The following is a 24,934-nucleotide window of genomic DNA, read 5'->3' on the forward strand; positions in this document are numbered from 1 at the left end:
AAGAGGAGGAGGAGGAGGGTGGAGTTCGCAGCTTGCGCTCCACCACCAGCGCACCTCCGCGCGCATTCTTCGCCTGCCGAGCGGTCCTGGAGGCTGATGTGAGCCTGCTGCTGTCGTCAACTTTCCAAGCTCTTTCTCTCCACTCCCACGGAGGAGCACCGGATACCAACGCTCGACCCCGGGCAGCCTGGGCTGCCTTTGCCGGCAGCATGGAGGGTGACGTGATGGATAAAGTGGAGACCACGGCGACGACGGTGTGTGATTTGGACCCCAGCAGCGGGAGCATCCCGGCTACCAAAGTGGAGATCACCGTTTCCTGCAGGTGAGTAAATGCATGCAACCAATCAATTAGATGCTGCAATATCTTTCTTAGAAGCAATGCTGACATCGGGCAAACTCATTGCATTGAATGATGCTCTGATGGGGATTTATTGTTCAATGTGATTTATTCAGTCTGATTGCAATATTTCATATTTTTTTGTTAAATATTTTAGCATTTGCAAGATTTGGAATTGGAATGCAATATTTCATGTGTTTTTCCCTAAAGTTTTTTCAGCATTTGATTTTAATATTTAATTTTATGTTTATTTAAGCATTTTCATCATTTCATTGCGAAATGGTATTTTTATCTGTCAGGGTTTTTAGCAATTGCAATATAAAATCTTTATAATTTTTTTTGCCATATTGAATCTACTTTTCCCACATTTATTTGAATTTTCAACATTTGATTTCAGCATTTCATTTTATGTCCAACATTTTAGCATTTCCAGCATATGATTGCAAAGTTCTACCATTTTTTATTGAATTTTTTAATTTTTAATTAAATTTTTTAAATTTTGTATCAAATCTGAGCATTTCTAACATTTAAATGCAATATCGAGTCATTTTTATCTTTATTTCATCATACAATTGAGCATTTTGAAGAATTGATGGCAAAACTTAATCACGTTTTTTTATCATCAATTTTAGCATTGGTCCGTGTTATATAATTTGTGTGTGCGCGTGTGTTGTGGTGATATTGACTGTGTCGGAGTTTAGTTGCCTCTCTCCAGGTCATCTCCCACCATTCACCCTCCCTCTAGTGCTTTACAGGCCTGGGAAGCATTTGTCACACAAGCTCAAGCCTTTAAATTGTCCATCCCTTATGTTCAATTCCGGCTGCACAAAGACCCCTCCTCCAAATACAAGCTTGCATGCTGTTGCTCAGGGTGGGGCAGGGCTGCCTGCGACGGCTGCTCTCCATCCTCGCATCACTTGCCGTTTAAGACGTTTTAGCTGCACTCTCTGGGCTACGACGACGTGTTCATTATTCATTCATCGATCCATTATGGATGAGTTTCATTTCATGTATGAGAGAGACACGCAAGAGAGGCGCAGAGAATGAGTGTCACACCTCCCTCCCTCTCCATTGGCCTCTTGTTGTTCATCCTCGGAATCCTCCGCTTACCGGTGCGACCTCCTAACTTTGATTGAATTGCTGTGGTGGAAATCTGCAGGGAGTGGTGTGTGAGCGTGTGTGTGTGGGGGGGTGTGTTGGTGTGTGTGTAAGTATGTGTGCTTTGACAAACTCATACTAAGGAATTGGCGCCAAAGAGCTCCAATCAGAAGCAGGTCTGCTATAGCCCCAAGCAAAAAATATGCAATCACCATTATCGGAGGATGTTGTTTCACGTTTTTTTTTTTTTTTTGTGGAAAAAAAAAAAAAAGCAGATCACAGATAAGACTGAAGTTATTTTCAATGGCAACTTTCTGGCTTTAAGAAACACCAAACGAAATGAAAACAAATGGAGTACTAGTCAGTCACAGTTGTTTAGAGGAAGCAGAGGGGAAAATATGGAATCACTCAACTCCGAGGGAGGAATTATGGGTTCATGAAAATCAAAACAATGACAAAAGGTCACGTCAACACACCACAAGTACTTTGTTCCACCAGCTCTGGTTTTGCAAAATGGCTGGCGGTCTCAGAGGCAAGGACTCAATGTGTGTTAATCGTCACAATCGGTTTTGCCTCACCAGCTTTGCAGGTTGGAGTCTTACATGGGCCGTTTTTTTCAGTTTCCACCAAAGATTTTCAATGGGATTGATATCCCGACTATTTGCCAGCCGTGGCATTTCCCATATGTGTCTTTCATCAAGGAATGTTTTGACCGTTTCAACTCATGTCCATAATGTCAACTTGCAGCCCCATATTCATCAATGACTCTGGAAATGTGCATGTTTTCTTCAGGCATTCATCATCATAAAGGTCATTGGAACTGTACCAAAAAAACGATTTGCATCATCTTCCCCATTGCAGATTCGCCATTCAGGTGCATCGCAAACATATATATATACAATTTATGTACACATACGAAAGAGGCCCAAAATTGGATTGGATAAAATCGGAATTATGCTGTTCACCATGCATGAAAAAAAAATCAACTGTTTTTAAGAATCTAGGGTTTGATAATCCTCTTCTTTGTCATCTAAACTCTCACACACACACACGACCACCCTTACCTTGCAGAACAGCAACGTGATGTGTTTTTATATATCCTATCCAGTATTATTTTCCATTGCACTAACTATTCTCTTATTTATCTAATTTATGTATCTATCTGAATTATTGTTGTATTGCACTGGAGAGGGGAGCTCTCTAATCTCGTTGCACACTTGAGTACAATGACAATAAAGGGATTTCTGATTCTGATTCTGATTCTGATTCTGATCTCTCATGTTGGAGCCATGATTCATGTCAGTCCACTTGGTGCAACAGTTCTACAAGGTGTAAACTAAAAAAAAGATCTAATCTGATGAAGGTGCTAATTTGGGAAATTTAATTTTACAGGTCAATCCCATTTCAAATTGAATGATTCCATATTTCTTTCCCCTGCTTTCTGTAAAATTGTTACTGACTTTCTTTGCTTGATTTCTTTTGTTTCCTAAAGCCACAAAGTTGTCACTTTAATTTAGTTTCGTATCATGTCTGTGATCTGCATTTTTCCCCCCTCCAAATTTAGGGGCTGCGATGGCCCATTCGTTTCTTGATAAAAAATATCCACAAGCACGAAATTGGGTAGACTTGTCTATCAAAACATTATACGTGATAAAATCTCTAGGACCCATACATGAAAAGGGTTTTAAGCAGTCATATTGGCCAAAGCCACAAGGCTTGTACTTTGGCAACTCGTATAGGGGACTTCTCCCAAATGAATCGAAAGCAGCTATTGCAAACAGGAAGGCGACGCTTTTTAATGTGGGTGCAACGTGGTATTTGATATTAGCCATCAACGGGGAGTGGGAGGGCCTGTTCATCTCAAAAGTAATAGTGTGACAGTTCAGAGAAATCAAGATTGTCATTTAACCAGTCACTTGGAATATTTACCGGATTATATTTTGTACAAACCTGGTGGTGAGTAGCAGCTGGACTTCAGTTTGTCCCTCCTGATGCACGATTATTAGTTTTCCCCCACTTTTCGTCTGTAAAAGCTTGCGATGTGTGTTGATGCCTCCAGGCGCTGTCGGTCTGCAGCTCCCTTGTTTGTCATTAACATCTCTCCAAACAAAGACTTGCTTCGGGCCACACTTTTCCCGAATAGAAAAATAATTTCTGCTGCCTGTGAGCTGGGAGAGATTGTCTGATTCAGACTCCAGCGCAGCGACTCATTTCCACACAGGTCAGACCTCTGGGGAGCAATGCAAGACACGACAAAACCTGCACACACAATAATAATAATAATAATAATGCCTTTATTAGTCCCACAATGGGGAAATTCGAGATTCAAACCCAGGCCTCCTGGGGAGACTGGGTCCTGAACGCGGCGCCTTAGACCACTCGGCCATCCTGGCAGCCACGAGATTCGAACCCAGGCCTCCTGGGGAGACTGGGTCCGGAACGCGGCGCCTTAGACCACTCGGCCATCCAACAGTGCTGCTTTGAGACATTTCCAAGATACGAGACATCATTCTGATGAATTTTTTTTTTAGATTGATTTGTGAACGAAGCTCAATTCAGTTCACAAACAGCCACAGGAAGGAGGCTTCAAATTCTTTAAGGCAACTCCCAGTTGGAGTTTACTGTCAAACTAAACATCAAAGAACGACAATTACTCATTGTGTATTTGAAACAACGACATAGCTTTTGCTCAATAAAGTTCGTTTAGCTTAATGCAAAATGCCATGATGGGATAACAGTACTAGCAGCTACTTGAGCACAAAAGGTTAAGCAACACACATACTATCTGCTGTGCAATCTGCAATCTGTGAAAATTTGCATATAATTAATTGATTGAAATGCATTGAATTGCTTTTTTTTTATTAAATAAATTCCCCCCAAATTTAAAAAAAATCTAATGATAAGCATAAAATGTGCTTTTTTTTTGTTGAAAAACAGAGGATAATAAGAAAAATAACAACCCGCCCTCCCCTAAAAAAAAGAATATTATAAAATATATATTGAAACAAAAATCTGCCAGTATGGATACCGCATACGAGAGCCGACTGTATATTCTTCCTCCGCCACTAAGAACTCCTAATATGACTGCGGCTCACTGAGTCAAGTGTATATCTTGAGTTGGGAGTCTGTTTGTGACTCTGTCTGTATTTTACTGCCGTCAGCTGGCCAAGTCGCTCACGCCTGAAGGAGCAGCATCATCTCCAGTGAAACTAATCAGAATGTGTGGCAAAAACTGTTTTTGTCCCTGGAATTGTGTAATGTTTGGCATTGGTTGAGACTTTTTTGATTGTCCTGTTTAAATTGACGTGTTGTGCCAGTTTTGTGTTGATGGAGTGCGGCTCCTTTTCTCAAACTTTCACAAGGGCGCTACTTGGTGAGTTATGAAACATTCATACATCATCACCAATATATAGAGGTACTCATCTGGTTTTCAGGCATGTCGAGCCCCCATAAAGGTGAATAATTGATCCAAATAATAAACGGCACCATCGTCTGAACACAAACTGTCATGGTTTATTTACAGACAAAGAAGCAAGTGGGTTTTGTGTGGATGAAAGGCTTCACAATGCTGTGTAATTTATTTATTCAGTCTGAAACTCTGAGATTGCCGAGCACTTGGAATTGAATTGCAGCGTGCAGCCCTGCAGGGGTTCTTATATTATCTGCCAATATTGCGGAAAGAGACCTTTGGAAGAAGAAAAAAGTGTGACAGGAGGGTCGGTGTCAGACAAGGGTCTTATCAAAGCTAGTGTGTTTCGAAGGTTCTGATTGGTTTTGCTGGAGGGTCCTAGCCCCGAGCGTCACCCTCCTCGTGCTGAGGGCTTCGCGCCAATAAAAATGACTCCTCACATCGCTGTGAAGGTCACATGACTTGACTCGAGTCAGTCTTGAGCTGCCAAGTTTGCGATCTGTGCTGATGCCAAGTTGCAGAGGCCCAACACGTGTAAAGTGGAAATAAAAATTGTATTTCTTCTAAATTTGCAGAGAAGAGGGTTAACGCATTCTGAATGAGTTAATAATAATAAATAGAATGAGTCTTCCACTGGCAACTGTTTTCAAAGCAGTTCATTTTAAGACTCAGTTCAGTGTGTGTTGTGACAATTTAAACACCAAACTTGCAAAACGAAAGAATCTTTCACCAGGAAACTAGTTTTTCTCTATTTTTCTGTTTCTTTAGGAATTTGCAGTTGTCATTGGTTAGCTTCTCCAAAAATGGAATTATTCCGAATGCTCAAGTGTCAAGTACCTACATTTGTCCAATTTGTCATTTCTTGCCCACTTCCTCGACTGTGACAAGCCGAGGTTCAGCCGTTGATCCATAGATTGAACTCAAAAACTGTCTTGATCACAAATTCAAAGCGACACAATTCTGTCATCTATTGGCAACTGTTCATCATTACAGTTATGAAGAAACTTGAATTTCACAGACGAGCTGGTCAAGACATACTTGATGAAAACATTTAGCCGGTGGCCAAACTCTTTGTTGAGTTGAAAATGTGCCTTCACAATCGTGAAAAATCATAAAATTGTGAAAAAGGAAATGGCAACATTCAAGATTTGCAACTCAAAGATCCCCAAAAGAACAAACTAGTACACCTGTCTGTCAATATAAAATCCATAGACACGTAAGCTGTGTACGCTTTTTTAAAAAGTATTTATTTCAAACATGTAACTGAAAGATGCAAATGTCGTGTTTTCTTCTTTCCGTATGCTCTTCATTACATTGTGTAAAAAAGAACAACGGCAAAGACAAAGCCACTTGTTCGTGATCTGTTTGTCTTCCTTTGGTCTTCGCTTTTTCCCCAACCGTGATTTGTGCTCTTTGATATTGAAATTGATCCATGGTCCATTTTAATATCGCCGACTGTAAAACGAATACGTTTTTATGGTCCCTATCGCCAACTCTGTTGTGATGATCCCAATAGCTTACGACTGTAGAATATATCCAATTTGTCTTGAATTCGAGTCGTTGCTCTCCCATCTCTCTGCATATTAGCTTAGACGGGGTGAAACTAAAGAGCAGAAGAGAATGCAGTGTGATGTTATCTACGACCTGTTGTTCTTTTTACAATACCGCAACTATTTTTAAAGCTTTCACCTGTTTAGCGCTTTTCTACTTTTAATGTACTAAAAGAACTTTAACAGTCTCCTCGTTCACATGGTCACAGAGCTCAGGATCAAACCCACAACCTTTGGGTTGGGAGGTGACCAACCTTAGATACCATGATATAATATTGTAATTTATAAAGACTTACTGTCATGAGAAAATGAAACAAAATGGAAAGAATCCAACTGTGCATCATGATTCGTAGTGTCTCCTTCTGGTGTGACAGTATAATGCAGATGAAAAACAAAAAAGAGTTTCACAACTCCTGCAAGTGACTCAGAAAAGTGCAGTAATATTAGTGGTTTGTCTCCGAGAATATAAGCTATACTTGAGTATTGTTACATCGCCTGTCTACATGTGTTGCTGCACTTTGTTTGTAACAGCAAATGCGATCCTGCGTCATCAAAATGAGCAACAGATGACTCCACCCTTTATTTTACGCAAACCATGCAGAATACGGCGTTCATTGGAGTGACGTGTCTTCTACTAGCAGAAGCGCAGCTCGGAGAGTGAAACAAAACAGAAGCACCTGTAAAGGCAGCAAATACATTTTTGCTGGTGGAGGCAGAACTATACTTCGTCCTTGGCTTTTGACAAGGTCTCAAAGGTTCAGCTATATTTCTCTCTCTCTTTTTTTTGTCTTTGCGCTGGCTCCCTTGAATTAATTATATATTCATTCATTCATTCATTGTTGTGCTTCATTATGAATGCTTTGTGTGCCATTTGTAGTTGGCCGTGTGATTTTTATAACGATAGCTCAGTAAAGGTTTGGAAACACTGCGCTATGTAACCATTCAGTCTGAGGGATTGATTGATTAGAGCCGTGCAGCATCCAATCAATACATTCCATAGCTGGGAGGAGGGAGGGTGGGGGGTAACTAACACAATCAATCTGCTCCCGAGGGAGTCATTACCTTGGACGTAACTGCTGTCAGGAGCAGAATCCAGCCTCTCTGATTGACGCTCCTTGGAGGGGGGGCAACTTTCTGATCCCAGATATGAAGTCGGTGTGAGACATGCTTCATGGCTCGGGTAGATTAGAATTTCATGAGACACATAGAAAGTGTGCAAGATTTAGAAGACTTTTTTTTGTTGGATGAAATTCTGAACAATATTTAACTTTTGGTCTGGCAGCACCGTGGGGTAGAGGTGAGCGGAGGTCGTCAGTACGTCACTAAGTTCCTGTCTGCATTTCAGGCCGATCGACGTGGGCCCAGTTCGTCCCTTGTCGGCAACTGCCAACAAGAACATAATTTACATAATAATAAAAACTATTTGAGACACTTGTCATTGAGGTCTGGGACTGAAAGGTATACAACATTGTTTTTATTTTTATTTATTTGGCCTTTCCGTGGATTAATATGCTGCATCAACATGCCCGTGTACGCTACACCCGATTTTTTAATGAGGTAACTGAATATGGCTTTATAAACACATACTAATGATAAAGATATAAGTGCACTCCATTTTGATAAAATGATCATTTTCATTTGTCGAATTATGAAGTGTGTTTACATAAAATGCAAGATGCGAATCAATTCGAATGTCATACATATTAACACAAATTCTGTATGGACACATTGGGTGCGAGTCCGAGCTCTAATAAAAATGCGGATGTCAATGTTCTGCATGAAAGGATGGAGGAATTATTGTGCTACCTCCTCTAGGCAAAGGTATGGTGGCCCTTTAAGGGGAGGTCAAGTCCAATTTATGTTCTCTGCTATGTTCTCTTGTATTTAGACTACTAGTCTGAACACGGTATTCTGATAAAAATTATAATTGTAGAATAAGCCCAATTTTTTTTTGTTTATATCATGTTTGGTGTGTCACCAGCTTTCTAAGTTTGGTCATGCGATGTGCGCAAGATGAGCTGTGATCGGTTGTTAGCTGACCCCCTGAGTAACATTTTGGACTTGCCCTTTATGTACTAAAGCATTATAAGAGCTGTAATGAGATAGTGAGTTAATTATATAAGAATATTTGATTTATATGCCAATTAATATCACATGTCAGGCCACTTGAGGATGCTTTACAGATCCTTGCAGATCAGAAAAAAAAACACGTTGTGAAAAAGATGACGTGACGTGAGAATGGCTTTTATTGATTACTTGTTGTCGGTCTAATGCGAACTCAATTACCCGCCTCGATGACGGTTCACTGTGCTTGTTGCTTCATCTTGTATCTTTTGTAGCACAGTGCAGTCGCAAAGTGTTGACAGGAATGACAGGAAAAAGCCAAGAGTGGAAACAAGGCGATCCCTCCCGGCTCAGAGGGCTCATGCTGCTTTTGTCACTATTTTCAGATGGCCCCTAAGGCTCAGAAGAGTGTGTTTTATGAACACCCCACTGGTTTAGGAAATGTGAAATGACTGACAGGTTTACAAGTGTTACATCATAGGAAGGCTTTTCCCTCTGTGGCAGTTTGAACTTTTCACAGGCAGTGGATTTGTTCACAACAAAATCTGCTCCTCTCCTTACTCCGTCAAAGTGAGACAATAGCCAGCAAGACTTTTCTGTCTGGATGATATATATATATATATATATATATGTATATATATATATACATATATATATATAAATAATATATATATATTTATATATATATATATATATACATATATATATATAAATAATATATATATATTTATATAAAAGCTTTCATTCTCATCCAGACAGAAAAGTATTGCTGGCTATTGTCTCACTTTGACGGAGTAAGATAATATATATATATATATATATATATATATATATATATATATATATATATATATATATATATAAAACGGGTACAAAATTTATTTTGCACACAAACAGATGTGAAAGTAATTATGTTGAAATGAGGGGGAGAGCTTTATCTTGCCATTTTCTCCCAAATTATCTGTGGTGAAAACCATTAAAGCAACCTAAAGCGCAAGACATTTATTTAAAGAGGACGGGCTTCATAACAGGTGTGCATGCAATCTGTTAGTGTAAACATTGAAACGTTTGCGACTTGGGATCACAATGAATCTGGGAAGAATAAATTGTGGAATGAAAAATACGTATGCAGATCATTCGTATTAATTCTGCAACTTTTGTCTCATTCCAACAAGTGTTGCTTCCATTATTGACGAGGGCGGCACTTGCAGCGAAATCTCTTCAGTGTAAATTTACTGAATTTGTCAATATATTTAGCCACTTTTCTGAGACCTGCTAGTAACCATTTCCTCCCCAACCAATACATCTGCCACATTTTGTGACGTTATTGAAGACTTGTTGTGTCTGAGTCTCCCTCCAGTGCAGATGTTCACCCAGCCATGTCCACACTGCAGATGAAGCCACCACTGGCTCAGTCAACCATAGCATCCCATAAAACAAGTGCCCTTAAAGAGACAATTTTATTTTCTGTCATGGCGGCAGCACTTCATCAACAAGCCTCCAAATTAAACCTGACAATTAGTGTAAAGCAATGGCTCGCCGACATTTTACCCCAAGTACCACCTAAAAAAAATTACTTAGCTTTCCAAATACTATATTAAATTCATTTCTGAAGAAGGTCTAAGTGTTCATCGAAGTCCAGAGTGGGGCTACGGCATTGCAATAAAGCAAGGACCCCCATAAAGACTCAATTTAAAAAAAAAAAAATTAAATCCACGAGCCATCTTTGTGAGGGAGTGTTGACGCTACAGGGTTAAACTCTCCGATTTTGTCAGATTTTCCTTTTTAGTCAAAAACGGCTTACTTCAACTGCTAAGATCTCTCATTTTATTCTGGCACATGGTAGAATCCACACTGTTTTTCCTGCTTTGATTCACAATATCCATCTTGTATATTGTGTCATACCAGCTATAGCGCAAAGCTAAACTGTCATCTCCGATTCAGTGTCCAAGTGGCAAACTCCCCCTCCTATGGTTTTGTAATGGCGTAAGAGTCCACCAGTACAATAACAACAACACAGGCTGCCTAGCTTGGCTTTATTGTCTTACTGCTTAACAGTTTAATTTAATGTCCTTTAGCCGTTAGGCTCAAATGTAGCATGCTTGCACACATGTGAACTCGCCATTCCCATGTACATGTCACACTAAGACGTAAGCGCCATCAAATTGCCTCTGTGAAAATTCACGGGACAATATACAATGACTCGATTGATAAATTCTGATTCAATGTTTGTTTTTTAACAGCCAATTCACATCTCGGTTCGAGCCACCGTTGATTTTTATTCAGCCCTACTGATGGGCATTTTATTCATCGCTTGTGGGAAATTATTAAATGAAATTGTAACTACGGCAGTATTAAGACACATACTTGTGTTAGTAATGCAGTATAACCAGCCAACAAAGTTAGCTTGAGAGGACAATATATCTTCTCAAACCAAGTTAACTTAGAATCTCCTCACTCGATGAGGCTGCTGAGTAGCTCGGAAACCCGATACTGTATCGTCTCCTAATCCTACTCTACTTTCTCGGAGAGTAATGGCTTCCAATTTTCAATAGCCTCGACTACGGCTGACTATTTCCTATACGATCTGCTGCCTCATTGGCTCTCGAGGGCTTAATTGTCGAGGCTGAACCAACGCTGGAGAGAGTTAAAAAGTTGGTGTATGACTTTGGAGACAACAGAAGCGAGCCAATGAATTTCAAATTTTCCTTTACTTGGCTTTTTCCTGCACCCTATGGTCCTCTTTTTTTCTTTTCAAGTGAGCACAGACACTTAGCGTTCTCTCAGCGGTGCTTTTTCTTTGTCCGCGAGCGCCTCGAGCAGCTTGGGAGCAATCAAAGCAAATGGGAGGGACAGACAAACGGATGGAGACTAGAGCCCTGGTGGAGGTCAGCTGAGCCATTTCAATTGGACCTTATTTTATAAAGATTGCTGTTTGACTCAAGGCGATTCTTTAATTCAGCAAAAATGAATAATGCAAGTGAGGTCGAACGGTGCGGAAGTATAGGATGGAGTAGAACTCACAACATGGTCGTTATTTTTGCTTCAATAACCCAAACTATGGACCTTTTGCGTAATTAGCAAATAGGAAAAAATCTCTGTGTAATTGAAGGCTATTAAAATGAATTGAGGTAAAAAAAAAAAAAAATCAGCAAAACAAATAAAAAATCTGCAAATATGTCAACCCACAGGTGCTGAACGGCAAGTATGTGAGGATCTTTTTATGGTCAGAGCATTCATAGCATTTCTGTGGCACCATTTGCTGCTTTTTTGGTGTCAAGGAATTTTGTTGACATTAAGTTTAAGAGAACAATTATGCCCTCAGGTCAAAATTAGGGGAGTAAATGATGAAAAATGCGGCATGGTTAATAGTCACGTGAGCGTTTTAATGAAGCAAACATTACAGTGAGGGTTTAAATTCTTACCGTCATCTGCAGCGCTTTTAGCCACAGAAACATCTGCTGACCTTCACTTTGGAAGCAGCAGGTGTCTCATCCTCATTCGTCTCCTCCTACACCTCCTCCATTATTCATTATTATCTCTGCAGGTCCACAGTAGCAGTAAGCGTCTCACGAACATGTTAAGGAATTTCCATTCAAAATGCTTGACCGCGGGGGCACGGTGGCCAACTGGTTAGCACGATGGCCTCACAGTGAGAGACAGCACCGGTCGTGGGTTCGATCCCGGCTCCGGCCATCCTTTGTGGAGTTTGCATGTTCTCCCCGTCCCTGTGTGGGTTTCCTCCGGGTACTCCGGTTTCCTCCCACGTTCCAATAAAACATGCATGACAGGTTGATTGGACACTCTAAATTGCCCATAGGTATGAGTGTGAGCGCGGATGGTTGCTTCTTTCCCTCCATCAAAATTAGTATTCATCAAAATCCAAGATGGCTACACAGACACACACACACTATTGTATTAGTTCGTTTTGTGAAATTAATCAGATTTTTAAGTGTTTTAAAGTGTTTTGTGAAGTCCTTATAGAAGTTTCTTAACTTGACTAAATGTATTTTAGCCCCCTCCATACCCAAAGTGTTATGAAAACTCAAGATTAAGGGCGTGCCACAAGGGTCTATTCTTGCTCCACTTATTTTTACGATATAAATAAATAATGTGGGACAGAATGTAAAAAGGTCAATTTGTCATTTTTATGCTGATTGTGTATTCTTTCGTGACTACAAGCAGTTAACTTACACAATGCTGTTTGTGATAGTTTTTCAGAGTTGAAGCGGTCCATTAACGCTGCAAAACAATCCTTTTATACACATACAGTATGCTCCAACCCAGGCACTATGAATGATACACTCTGTCATGTCGCTCTATGCTTCATAACAAACTGCAGTTTACAAAGTCATTATAAATCTGTACTCCAAGGCTGGTTAGCCTACTTTGTCAACTCAACGGCCGACACGCTGGTAGAGACTTAAATGTAAAGGCCCAACCATACTTATGTGTGTATATTCAGTGTCTGAAGACCTGTAAGTCTATTGCACCTTATGCTCTTTGATCCCAGGATGTGTACACCCTAAGTGCCCAAGTGTCTGGACAGAGAAAGGAAAGATGTCTTTTGAGTATTGTGCTCCTACAGACTGGAACTCTCTGGAAGAGACCACATTAAAACTGTCAAATCTTATAACTTCATCTCACTTTGACTACTTTCTGAAGGCCTTTAGTTTGATTCTTTCTCCCGATGCTGTTTCTAAATGTCCCTTTTTGACTCAACGATTTTTTTCATCATTTATAGTTCTTATTGTATGTGTTTTTTTGTAAATTTGTATTCATTTTCTTGGGTTGTGGTGTTGCCTCTTGGCCAGTACTCGTTTGGAAAAGACATTTGCGGATCTCAATGGGTTTTTCCTGGTTAAATAAAGATGAAATAAAAAAAATAACAAAGTCCCGGGAAACATTTCAAATCTGTATTGGAATTGGCATGAGAGGGTCAGCTTAATAAATTCGCCACCAAGGTTTTTGTTTGTCACTTTGTGGGAACACATACAAGTCATGTTAGAGTTCTGTGTATGTTTTTAAGTAGTGTGTTAAAATTGACCGCATGTGTTTTATTCCTCAAGTGGATGGCTGTGTCTCTGGCTAATGTGATGGATGTGCTAATAACTGTGGAGGGCAATTGCTGCTCAGCGAATACATAGAGAGGCAGTCTGTCACGGATTTGGCTTTTCTTATCTTCCTTTATAATGATGCTGACAATATTCCAACAGGAGTCAGGTATTCCCGAAGCTAACACCTCACAAAGCCGCTTCTGTTGGCCCCACACACGTTTTTGTGGCGGAGGAATTCACAATGACACGCACGACAATGGCACCCTGTTGCTTTGTCGAATTCTATCCAAAAAGCTCATCTCTATTCATTGAATTCTCGCCGACCTGCATGCAATTTATTTATTGGTACAGCTCTGCTTAAAAGCCCTGACTGAAAACTGGATATCATGTTGTGAAGTTAATAACAACATCCCTAAGAGTGAATTCATGTGAATGTCATTTTGTAACTGTACCGAATATTTAGTCCTTTTTAGGCAAACCCTATATCCTGTCTAAAATTTGTACTGTAGTCTTAAAGTGACTACGAACAAAGCCCTGACTCCAATGACCGAAAAACCTGTGATGTCAACTTTGTTTCGTCATACAGAATGCTAATGACATTAGCATTAGCATGTCACGCTGAAGACTGATTCTTAACTGTACCCGTTTCTCTTCTCTTCCAGAAATCTTTTGGACAGAGACACCTTCTCCAAGTCCGACCCATGTAAGTTCTTGTTTATTTTTTTTATTTTATTTTATTTTTTTTTTTTTACAATTCTAATTGCAGCATAGCAAGACGGTCACTGGATGCACCTCTGACATTTACTGAGCTTCACTTAGATTTAGTCGTCCTTGCTGTTTCAAAGTGTTCTTTTGATCATATCGCCTTATCTTTTGCGCAGTAAAATATAGACTGACGGTAATCTAAAGCATATCAAATAGTCTAAAAAGGATCAAAATGTATTTGAACTCCCCGAAAACCTGATCTAAATTTATTCAAAGGGTCCGTATCATGCAAATTTTTCATTTATTTATTTTTTTAGAATTTAGCCATGTTAAAATGTGAATTCTTTCCCAAAAACACTCCCAAAGTTGTGTTTTACGCCATTCTCCCCTCTCAGAGCATTCCTCCTAAATCTTGCTCTCTAAACCCCAACCCCACCCAATCCAAGACCACGACTAGATCCTCAATCTTCTACGCCGAAGATTAAGTGATCCAACCTCGTACTGTCCCTGGAGACTAAACACATGCCCATGTCCTCGACCAGCCAGCGGGACCCTCGACAAGCGTATCCGGGAAAGAGGCGCAATGAGTGGCCACCTTGGCCGAGGCGCCGGCATTAGACAATCCAGCAGCTGTTTGTCGGTGATCATCATTTCTCAGAGGACTGCCTGGTGAAACATGAGCAGTAGAAAAGTGGATTAATAGTACATCAATGCTGTTTAAACATTTCTACTTGACAATTACCAGAGCCTTCGTCTGCAAGGTCAGAACAAAGAAACCACTGCCGTTGTATTTGCCTGCTACGTTTCCCACATGTGTATCTCTCACAGTCAGAACATCATACGGGAGCGCGATTGTCCTTGCACTGATGGTTGACCTAACATGTAGCGCTTCGATTGTGTGGTGCTGTACAGCGTGTACGCAGCTGCGGATTGTTCATGTAAAATACAACTCCTTTGAGGAAAAAAAAAAAAGCAAACCTCAAAATTTCATGTCTGCAAGAAATATTTGGTTTGTGTTGTTGCGACTTTGTTACGAGGAAAGAGTTTCCGTCCTCTTCTGCTGCCTTTGACTTTGAGGAGATGAGAGAGAGGGACGGTATTCGAGCCACAAATATTGTATGTAATATTTGTGATTTTTACGTTTTGTTTCGTTTTTTTATCCTGACTGCTATCTTTGTTTTTCGTTTGTTTCATTTGTTTCCCTCGAGCTTCTTTTACCTTGACATGGAAGACGTTCTTTTTTTTACGCCACTGCAGCAGCGGACAATGAGACGAAGAACAAGGCAAAACGAGCTTGAGTGAATCTAATTACGGTCATATTCCGTTTCTTGACTTGTGTTAAATAAACACGTAATAAAAGATCATATAAAGGCTCGTTTTCCGTTCCCAAACCACCTGTAACCAATCATGAATATGTCAACAAAGGTCTGGCAGCCGTTACTCCTCACTTGGTCTTGCACCTGTTTGGCTTCGCTCGGTTCAGAGTGGAACCTTCGGTCGATGGTTAGGGCCGAGAAATAATAATAGATAGAGGGTGCTTCGCCTGCTTGCTCGGCTGTTTTGACTGCTGTATGTTTCAGCGGAGAAAACAGTCGTTGTCTGTCTTGTACGAGCAAGGTGGCCCCCAAAAGCGACACAGCTTTTTTGTTCACAATATTTTCTACACGTTGGCAAGAGACACAATTGCTTCTGATTGGACAGCATTTTCCTAACGACTGCTGCAGCAAACTTGTAAATGCGCTGAAAAACAAACTTATGTGGTTCTTGTACAATTACCGAATTTTTTCCTGCGCGGAGTCATCAGTTTTAAAAACGACAGATTACTTTTCCATCACATTTTATTTATTTTGTGTTTTTGTGTGAGTAACACGAAAATTCCTCTCATCCACTTCCACAGTCCTATGCTGAGGCAATGGCGACATTTATAATGAGGAGGTGTAGCCAACATTGGCCAATTTAGGTCATTTTGACCATATCGGACCAGACTAGACCTTTAGTCCCATAAAATCCTGGACATTCTGGTGTCAAAATTCTCCCGAAACATAATCTAAATTCATTTAAAAGTCAATCTAAACGCGATTTAAACCGAATCGAAACCTGATCAAACCTTATTTGAAACGTAGCCTAAACCTGATATAAACTCATCTGAATTAAAGTCTAAGCATGATCTAAGCTCACAAACTCAGTCTGAACCTGATTGGAACTCATTTGAAACTCAGTCTAAACCTAATCAAGACCTATATGAAACTCTCTAAGAGCTTCATCTATAGAAACTAATTTGAATCTCATCTAAAGTCATATGAAACAAAAGTGCTGTGCTGTGACTGCATTTCAAGGAATTCTAACAGACAGACGCAGAACAAGAGCGACATTTTACATAATAGGAAGGAGGTTCCAATCCATTGTGCAAACAAGCTGCTGTGAGAATTTCTCGGCCTACTTTGTATTCAGCAATGCCGCGATAGAAGCCGTAAAGTCGAATAGGAAGCTGAAAATCCCTCCCTGAAAAAAAAACTGTGTTTTGCTCAATAATGGACGCGGGTGACCTTGAAGAAAGCACGCTCGCTTCACGCAACTTTAGTGCATTGTGACGTCATCAGATGCACCACTGGCTGTAGCGGAGTAATTAATAAAGAATACTTGCAAGTAAAAGCCTGTTTGACCGAGATGATTCATTTATTTTCAGTGTTGATGTAGGTGATATTACATTAAAATAAAATCAGTCATTGGCTTTCTCTTATTGCACAGGTGTCAAACAGCGGTCCTCGAGGGCCGCTGTCCTGCCTGTTTTCCATGTTACCCTGCTGCAACACACCTGATTCAAGTCATCAGCTTGTCAGCATAACGATCCTGATCATTTGGAAAACAGGCCGGACAGCAACCCTGGAGGACCTGAGTTTGACATCTGTGTCTTATGGAAAAAGGAAATGACGAGGACATTCAAACGCGGTTTTGCTCCGAGCAGCACAGCGAGCAAGTGACTTGTACACCTGCTTCACAGTTCTGAGGTTCAGGTTTTTAATCTCACCCCCCCCCCAAAAAATGCATGTTTGGTTCATTAAAGACTAAACTATCCATATGTTAAGCGCTAAGATCCTAATTAGCCATTGGCTATAATCTCGCATATTTACGGGTAACTTTTTAATTAATATGTGCTGTACCTGTATACATTTAAAAATAAATAAATACAACATACAAATAAGATGCAATTTTTTCTCTATTATAATTGGTAATTTTTTTTAAACAAGTGATTTTATTATTTTTTTTAAATAACCATTTTGTATTGTATTTTACACACACAGTCAACCTCAATCTACCAATGACCTGGCCTGTCTATCTCTCAAATGTGGTCCAAGAGCAAATAACTTTGCCCACCCCCAGTCTAAAAGTATCGACATCTCATTGGCTGACATTTTAGTGACTGTTGATGCTTCATTGAACAAGAAAATCATTATAACAGTCACTGAGTGTGTGTGCCTTTGTGTGCACATTTACGCCCGACTGTTAAATGTTATGTATCTCATATTAAAGGTGAAGGCCCTCTCGGAGGGCTTGTTTCTTCTTCCTTTGACAAACGATTCTCCTTTTTGGCTGCCCCAATTTTTTTCCGACTTGTATTTTCTGATGAAATATGTTTTGTAGGATTCCCAATGAGCAGCTCCCCACTGAAACGTTGTCTCTGACACTAGATTGACATGACATTAGGTGGACAAAAAAAGGACCCTTACCTGAAATTGAACATGAAATTGGCCATTTTAGTTTGAAGTACCTAGTCATTTTGCATAATTCCTTGTCCTTTGACAAACTGGTTGCAAATGACAGAAACGTGGTCCACTGACATAATTTTAGACTTTTTTTCCTTAATTTAACACACTTTAATCATGTGCAAGTGATATATTTTTTCCGGCTAGAGAATTCACCCAAAAAAGCTCCAATCAGTGTGCCTTTGCAGATTAATGTGCCCTGGGAGATCATCAGGTGTGCTGAAGGAAATCATCCCAATTCACTTGTCAGGTCTGAAAATGATCCATTTACTGACTACAAGTGATGTATCTTTGCTCATTTATCTATGCCAATAACAAATATTGACCGGCAGAATAATTCAAACAAAAAAATCAATTTTTGTGACAATTTTTGTCTTTGTTTGTTTTTCTGTAAAATAAAATGTGCTTTGGCTCAATAAATGTTGAAAAATGATGTCCTATAAGATGGGAGTTAAATTGTGAAGAATGTTTGCCTTCACTGTGTCTGTGCTGCGACACCTTGCACACCCGTCACATTTTGGGGATTTTGTTTTATGTTGCTATGTGCAGAGGTGTTTTTTTTCCAAATCCCACACTGTGCCCTACTCTCACTTTTTACATCTGAGGAATGTCGGCGCCCCGTCAGTCCTCCTGCTGTTGTTACATGTCACTGTCTTTTTATGTTCATTGGGAGGGTTGAAACGGAAAAATAAATTCCGCTGCTCTGTGCTCGTGACATGCAATGTCAATAAATTTTCTATTTCCATTTCCATCTAATGTGGTCATATAACGGCATCAAAATTTGATGATCAAAAAGGAAGGGGGTGCCAGTGCCCCTATATTGCTTAGAAAGGTAGAAAATGAGTCCCCGACAGCAGTTTGGCTGATAGACGTGAAATTGGGTGGACACGTCTATCATCAAAAGTCTCAAGATCACATGCAAAACAAATTTGGAGGAAGTCAGCCATTATTCGTCTGCAGAAAACTGACTTTTTTTAAACTTCACAACCTAATGTTGGTAAAGAATTGCATCAAGGTTTGATTGATTTGATAATTTAGACTGACCGAGGAAACGGGTTCGTGCTTGCAGCTGTAGATTTGTTTTTCGGACCACAAGTTGAATAGACTTAATAAAGATCATTAGGCCGCTCCAGGGGAAAAACTAAATATTAGATTTCTTTGAAAAAGTACAAAACGTCAGTAGACAGCAAGTGGGTTTATTAGGATGCACGGTGTTTTTGTAGCGATGTCTAGTTAAAGGTCATGAATGTATCAAATTATATCAGGCAAGGATGCAAAAAAATGGAAAAAACATTTCTTATATAATAGATTTAGATCATATTTTTAAAAAATCACTGCAATGGAGGAATCACAAACGTTTTAAACTAGAGTAACCACCCCCCAAAAAATTACAGTAAATCTGGAGAAGACTAGGAAAATAAATAGCAACAAAAGATGGCAACCAAAAATTGTCGCATGAAAAGGGTAGTGCTTACAAGCATGCGATGTTGCAAGGCATGGCAGGATATGAAACTGTCTGACTTGAAATTTGTTGTGGGTTTTGTTTTAAAATAAACTCAGAAGTTGTGCGTAGCCTCCATTTGGAGGCAGAAGTCTGATGAGTAACTAGTCAAACTTAGCTTTGTACATTTTAGATGAAACAGTTCTTTTGATCTGCTCTGCTTTCTTCTCTCTTCACAGTGGTGGTGTTGTACACACAGGGGGTGGAGTGCAAACAGTGGCGAGAGGTAAGAACCCCCCCTCAGCCCATACAAAGAAATGGGCTTTGGGCTGTAACTTTTATAGCGCTTTTCTACCTCAGGTACTCAAGGCATTTTAACACATTTTTCTCTGACGACACAACATCAGGAACAACTGGTCGTACAGTCGACATGGTCACTATGGTTGAGGATCAAACCCACAACCTTTGGGTTGAAAGACCATTCAATGACTCAACCATTGAGTCATGCCGCCTTCAAGTCACCTCTATAAGACACACATGACGGCCCGCTCTGTGTTTGCATGTGTTTATTTACCTTGCTAATCACTTTGCAAGCATTATTGCTTAAGCATCAGCGTAACGATCTCCCATGTCCCCTCCAGGCTATTGACCACTGGGTCTAATTAAGGTCCAGTGTTCGTGTTGAAGCCTGTTTTACTAACAAGACATTATGAAACAAGGCTGGCTGACCACTTTGGAGTGTTTACTGTCCCACGCCAGTCCACTGGATGGCAGTTATGTGTTCTACAAAATGGGCAATTTACACACCCTGAAAGCTTTTTTGTATTCCCCACTGTGTCATTCTGATAAATGACAGCCCCCAAGTGGCCCCTCATTGCAAGTGGACCTTAACAGCAAGAAGTAAAATCAATCCTTTTATTCGTAACTTTAATGGGTTCTTCCTTAGACCATCAAACTAGAAAAACGAATGACAACCAATGCCTGAAAATATGTGTGTGTAGTATGTAAACACAAAAGGTCAGAACCTCTCCTCAATCCCCAAAATTCAGATCTGTGAGTCAGTCAGATGTGCTACCTGCTCACCCAACATCATTTAGAGAAGCTGTGTGCAAACTACGCCCCGGGGGCCTTATGCGGCCCGTTAAACGTTTTAATCCGGCCCGCCGAACTTGAAAGAAATCAAATGAATAAACCTTGTCAATGTTTTATTTTCTAAACACTGTGTTTTTTCAAAGACATATATATATATATATATATATTGTTGTAATGCTTTTGTTCACTTTTGTTTAAAATTAAATGTATTTATTTTCTCCGATGAGGTGAGGTTACCAAAACACTCCATCCATCTGCTACTGGTCCGGCCCCTTTGTCAAATTTTAGAACCCATTGTGGCCCGCCAATCAAAAAAGTTTGCCCACCCCTGGTCTAGAGAAACATGATATCACACCTGGAGCTCAGCACCATTGGGTGCAGTCACGAGCGAGATTTGAGAACCTTCGGGCCTTCGGGTGCAGCTGACAGCACGGTCAAGCTGTGAGCTATTGATAAAGCTAAGTGGCGCGTGTAATGCGTTTTTTGTGTTTCTCGAGGCATGATGGGATGGTTGGAGTACCTTTTGCTTACCACCAAGCCGTGATCCAATTATTCTTGCAACTGGCTGACATGCAAGAATTTTAAAATAAAGAATTTTAAGATCCTCTGGAGAGCCCATTTTAAACTATAGCACATAATGTCGCTAAAAGGACTGCATAAGTGTTTGCAGCACAACTGCTTCATGTTACGTAAATGAGGACTCTCGAATTTTGGCGTGTAAGGCGACGCACATACTACAAATGAACCACCTGCTCAAATGCTTTCATTTGTCTGTTTAGTTGGACACATTTAATCTGTTCTATGAATAGATGTACATGATGTGAATTCACCTTCTGCTGTCTAATGAAAGAGCATTTTATTCTTCTGTGTGTCACCATACATTTCTGGAAGAGATAATGATCACACATGATCCCATTATTATTAGAATAAACCACTGTGGAGGCTAGGGGCTGAGCCCTGCCATGATCATGACCATTAAAAATAAACGGCTGATCGATGATTTGATGTCGAGGAGTCACCTTTGCAACTTGTGAAAATGGTAATTTCACGTAATACCCAGACCTGTCTCATAGCAAAGGAAAAGCATAGGCATGATTTAAAGACTCTCTGTTTCTTCCACTTACAAATCAGGCTAAACATAGCTTCTTCTTAACATACAAAGACCTCTAAACAGTTGAGATTCATCTCTTCAACATACTTTCTTGACACAATTTACTAGTTTCCTATTAGACAAGGCTATGGCGCCATCCCCTGGCATCTTAAGGTGTTGCAGAAAAATTCCGCAGGAAAAAAAAGTAAATGTGTGAACTTGTGAATAGTGAATTTCAAATGGGCAGTGGTTTAGTGTGCATAAAATGAAGCTGGATAATTTCCCTCGGCACACCTGAGGATCTCTCATGGCAGTGCTTGGGAATCACTGATGTGGCGATGCTGAAAAATGGATGAACATGTCATCTCCCTCTTGTCAGTCATGAAAAAAGGAAGGAGACTCCTTGAGTAGTCTGCAGCCTTCTGAAGACAGGACAAACAGTGAGCCGCACGGCAGCCTGCTGCTGATTCTTCCTTCTTTCTCATTCCTGTTGCTGATGAAGGCTGCTGGTCGGCGATGTAGTAACACTTGGAGGGAAACCTCTCATTTATTTATTTCTCTATCTCAGATATCTCAGAGAATGAGAAGTAGCAGTTACATTTTAACAGCCTTAGCCATGTAAAGTGTCCCAGATGCAGCGGTAACCGCCGAATGTGTGTCAAATGCACTGAGTCTTGTACTGAAGCCGTCTGGCAGTGGTGGTGTGAAGGCGCAATTAATTGAATTAGTGTAATTGGAGCCTATGAAGTGTTTTTCTTCGCCTTGCTTTTTTTCTGCAGCATGATTATGCAATCATTGAATGTTGCTAATCCAATCCTAGTTGATGAATTCACACTGGACGAGGTGGGACTAAAAATAGCCATACTGCGATACGGAGTGAGCACGAGCTTGTGACTATTTTTTCTTAATACATATGTTCATAATAGTTTTGGATGGATGTCTAAGTGTTGTTGTGTTTACATGTCAGGTGTGATAAATTTATAGTTGGATGGATGAATAAGGTTTACTGTACTCAACATCTTGATCCCTCAGTTAACAGTATCTATGTGCCAACATTGGTTATCGATACACTCGGCAGCCAACATCAAATTATGCCATTACACACTTGCAGATGAGTTGACCTCTGATAAGTGACGAGCACGTGTGATAATGTTGATCAACTAGCATGTCTCAGTGTATCGTGTCTACACAAGACATTTACAGGTGTTTGGGCATTTCATTCACATGGAAACTATGTTTGAAGACATTGTTATGTATTGCTTTTTGTTTTATGATCAAAATATTGCAAGCTTTGTTATTCTTACTTTACCCATCTCTCCATGTTTTGATCCAGTTTGGGAGAACGGAGGTGATAGACAACACACTGAACCCAGACTTTGTCAGGAAGTACATCCTGGACTACTTCTTTGAAGAGAAGCAGAACCTGCGATTTGACGTGTAAGTTCTCTACTTTGATGAGGTCCTCTGAGGACACGCTGAGGCCGACTTGTGCGTGATCCACATGCGAGCGCTGCTGCAAAGCTTACCCACTCATGCCTCTGGACGGAGTCAACAGGGCCGCCATTACCTCTTTGGTTGCCCAAAGCACAATAGTTTCATGGTGCCCCCCGAAACCAAAATGTTTTTGTCGATGAGGGTGGAGTTGGTGAATAGTTTACGAGGAGGCGGGTGAGGGTGCTGCTAGGGATGTAACGAATCAAAAAACTCATGGTTCGGAGCCGATAATGGATAAGATCATTTTTTGGGTTCAGGTAATGATATAAATAAACAAATAGAACTTTGTCTTCAATATCTTTATAAAAACACTTTTGTGCATTAAATAATATATGAAAACAAACATTCAACGAAATGTAAAATATGGCCATCTAGATTTTATGAACACAAGTAAGTGCAATGAAAGCCAACTCCACTTCCTTTAAATCGGAAAAATCAATTACAATGTGAACGCACACAATTTTTTTTTTCACCAACCAATTTGCAAATCATGTGTGGCTGGAACCGTGATTACCAATCAAAGATGGTCCGTTGCACCACTGGTGCTAACGGACATTTCAACGACATGTCAAGTGCATGTCGAACCGTTTTTGCATGACGCACGTTCCCTAATGCAGGTTTTCATGCTAACACGAGAATTCCGGGTGACCACTCTGGCACTCATTTGGCACTTCACAGAACTGTAGTTGCATACATAACTGTCATTCTATGACGTCCCTCCACAACCAGCAAAGCGAAGCAACCAGCAACCTCACCTCTTGCCACACAAACGTAAAGCGCCGCAAACTCACAGAACGCCACCTCTGCATCTCACAAACAAAGACGTCGCAGCCACAGGACGCCGGAAAACAAATCTACAGCTCCATCCAACGCCGTCGCAATGCTCCCAGCGATGCAAAAATAGACAAAGAGAAACAACAGCTTTGATCCGCAGGGAAAGGCGGAACCCAGTGGTATGCAATCCAAAGTTCCGAGACATTGTCTTCCGGCTTTTATACACGCCTTGGGTCATCCAGGTGTCACTAATGATGTTTGTTGGTACGCATTCTCGACCTGCGCGTGCTTGAATAAAGGAACTATAACTTATTTTTTAAGCAGTGCCTCTGGCGGTCTGGAGGGAAGTCATAGATCCATGGTCGTGTGTTACCAAGCCTTTCACTTTTTTGGACACATATCAGTGTAACAATGCACCTACGGAAATTTTTCCCTTTTAAATAACTTGGAATAACTTCCTGGTAGCCTTGCCCTACACGGACCAACAGCAGAACCCCAGGGTTTTTTTTTTTTTCGCTTTTGGTAAAGTTTCCAGTTAGCATGAGCCAAGGTAACCATTTCTCCGGACAGTCCAGATTTGCAAACTCACTTTGTGCTAGGGTGGCATCAGCGGCTAACATCAAGTAACGACAAAAATGTTGATACAATGCCCAGTTGGCTTTATTGACTGATTGCTCAAGAGTCTGTCAACATTCCCATACATGCTCAAACACTTCGGTGTCGGGTCTCAAAGAAGGCTCTTCAAAAGGGCTGTGCACACCCCACACACGTGCATGCGTCACACACGTTGCCATCCAAACATTCCTCTCTGACAACAATGTCACAATTGGCGACACAATTTAAATCACAACCGAATTGTATACTACCCTAATATATACGTATATGACCAATTTTAAATCTGCACCAAAGATGAAAATACCCAGGTTAGCTTAATTTAGCTTAGCTTAGCTAGCAGCTGGTAAGTTTTAAAGTGGATGGATTTAAAATGGGTCCAAAAGAACAATCTTTGGCCAGTTTACAGTAAGGGTTCCTGAAGGTTAAAGTAAGCCTTTCTGGAAG

General features: G+C 40.4%; 1 protein-coding gene across 2 annotated transcripts in view; it reads left to right on the forward strand.

The window, feature by feature from the left end:
* The window catches only part of cpne5a (copine Va), an 80,980-nt gene continuing 56,046 nt past the window's right edge, over positions 1 to 24,934 (forward strand). For both annotated transcript variants that reach the window (XM_088289583.1, XM_088289584.1), the window contains exons 1-4: positions 1 to 322; positions 14,178 to 14,218; positions 19,665 to 19,711; positions 22,941 to 23,044. In XM_088289583.1, the coding sequence (XP_088145709.1) occupies positions 210 to 322; positions 14,178 to 14,218; positions 19,665 to 19,711; positions 22,941 to 23,044 (305 nt within the window). In that variant the 5' untranslated portion in view covers positions 1 to 209. The remainder of the gene's footprint in view (positions 323 to 14,177; positions 14,219 to 19,664; positions 19,712 to 22,940; positions 23,045 to 24,934) is intronic.

This window comes from Idiotropiscis lumnitzeri, chromosome 3 (genome assembly GCF_059441095.1).
Source record: "Idiotropiscis lumnitzeri isolate Australia: NSW breed Sydney's pygmy pipehorse chromosome 3, RoL_Ilum_1.0, whole genome shotgun sequence".
NCBI classification, from domain to species: domain Eukaryota; kingdom Metazoa; phylum Chordata; class Actinopteri; order Syngnathiformes; family Syngnathidae; genus Idiotropiscis; species Idiotropiscis lumnitzeri.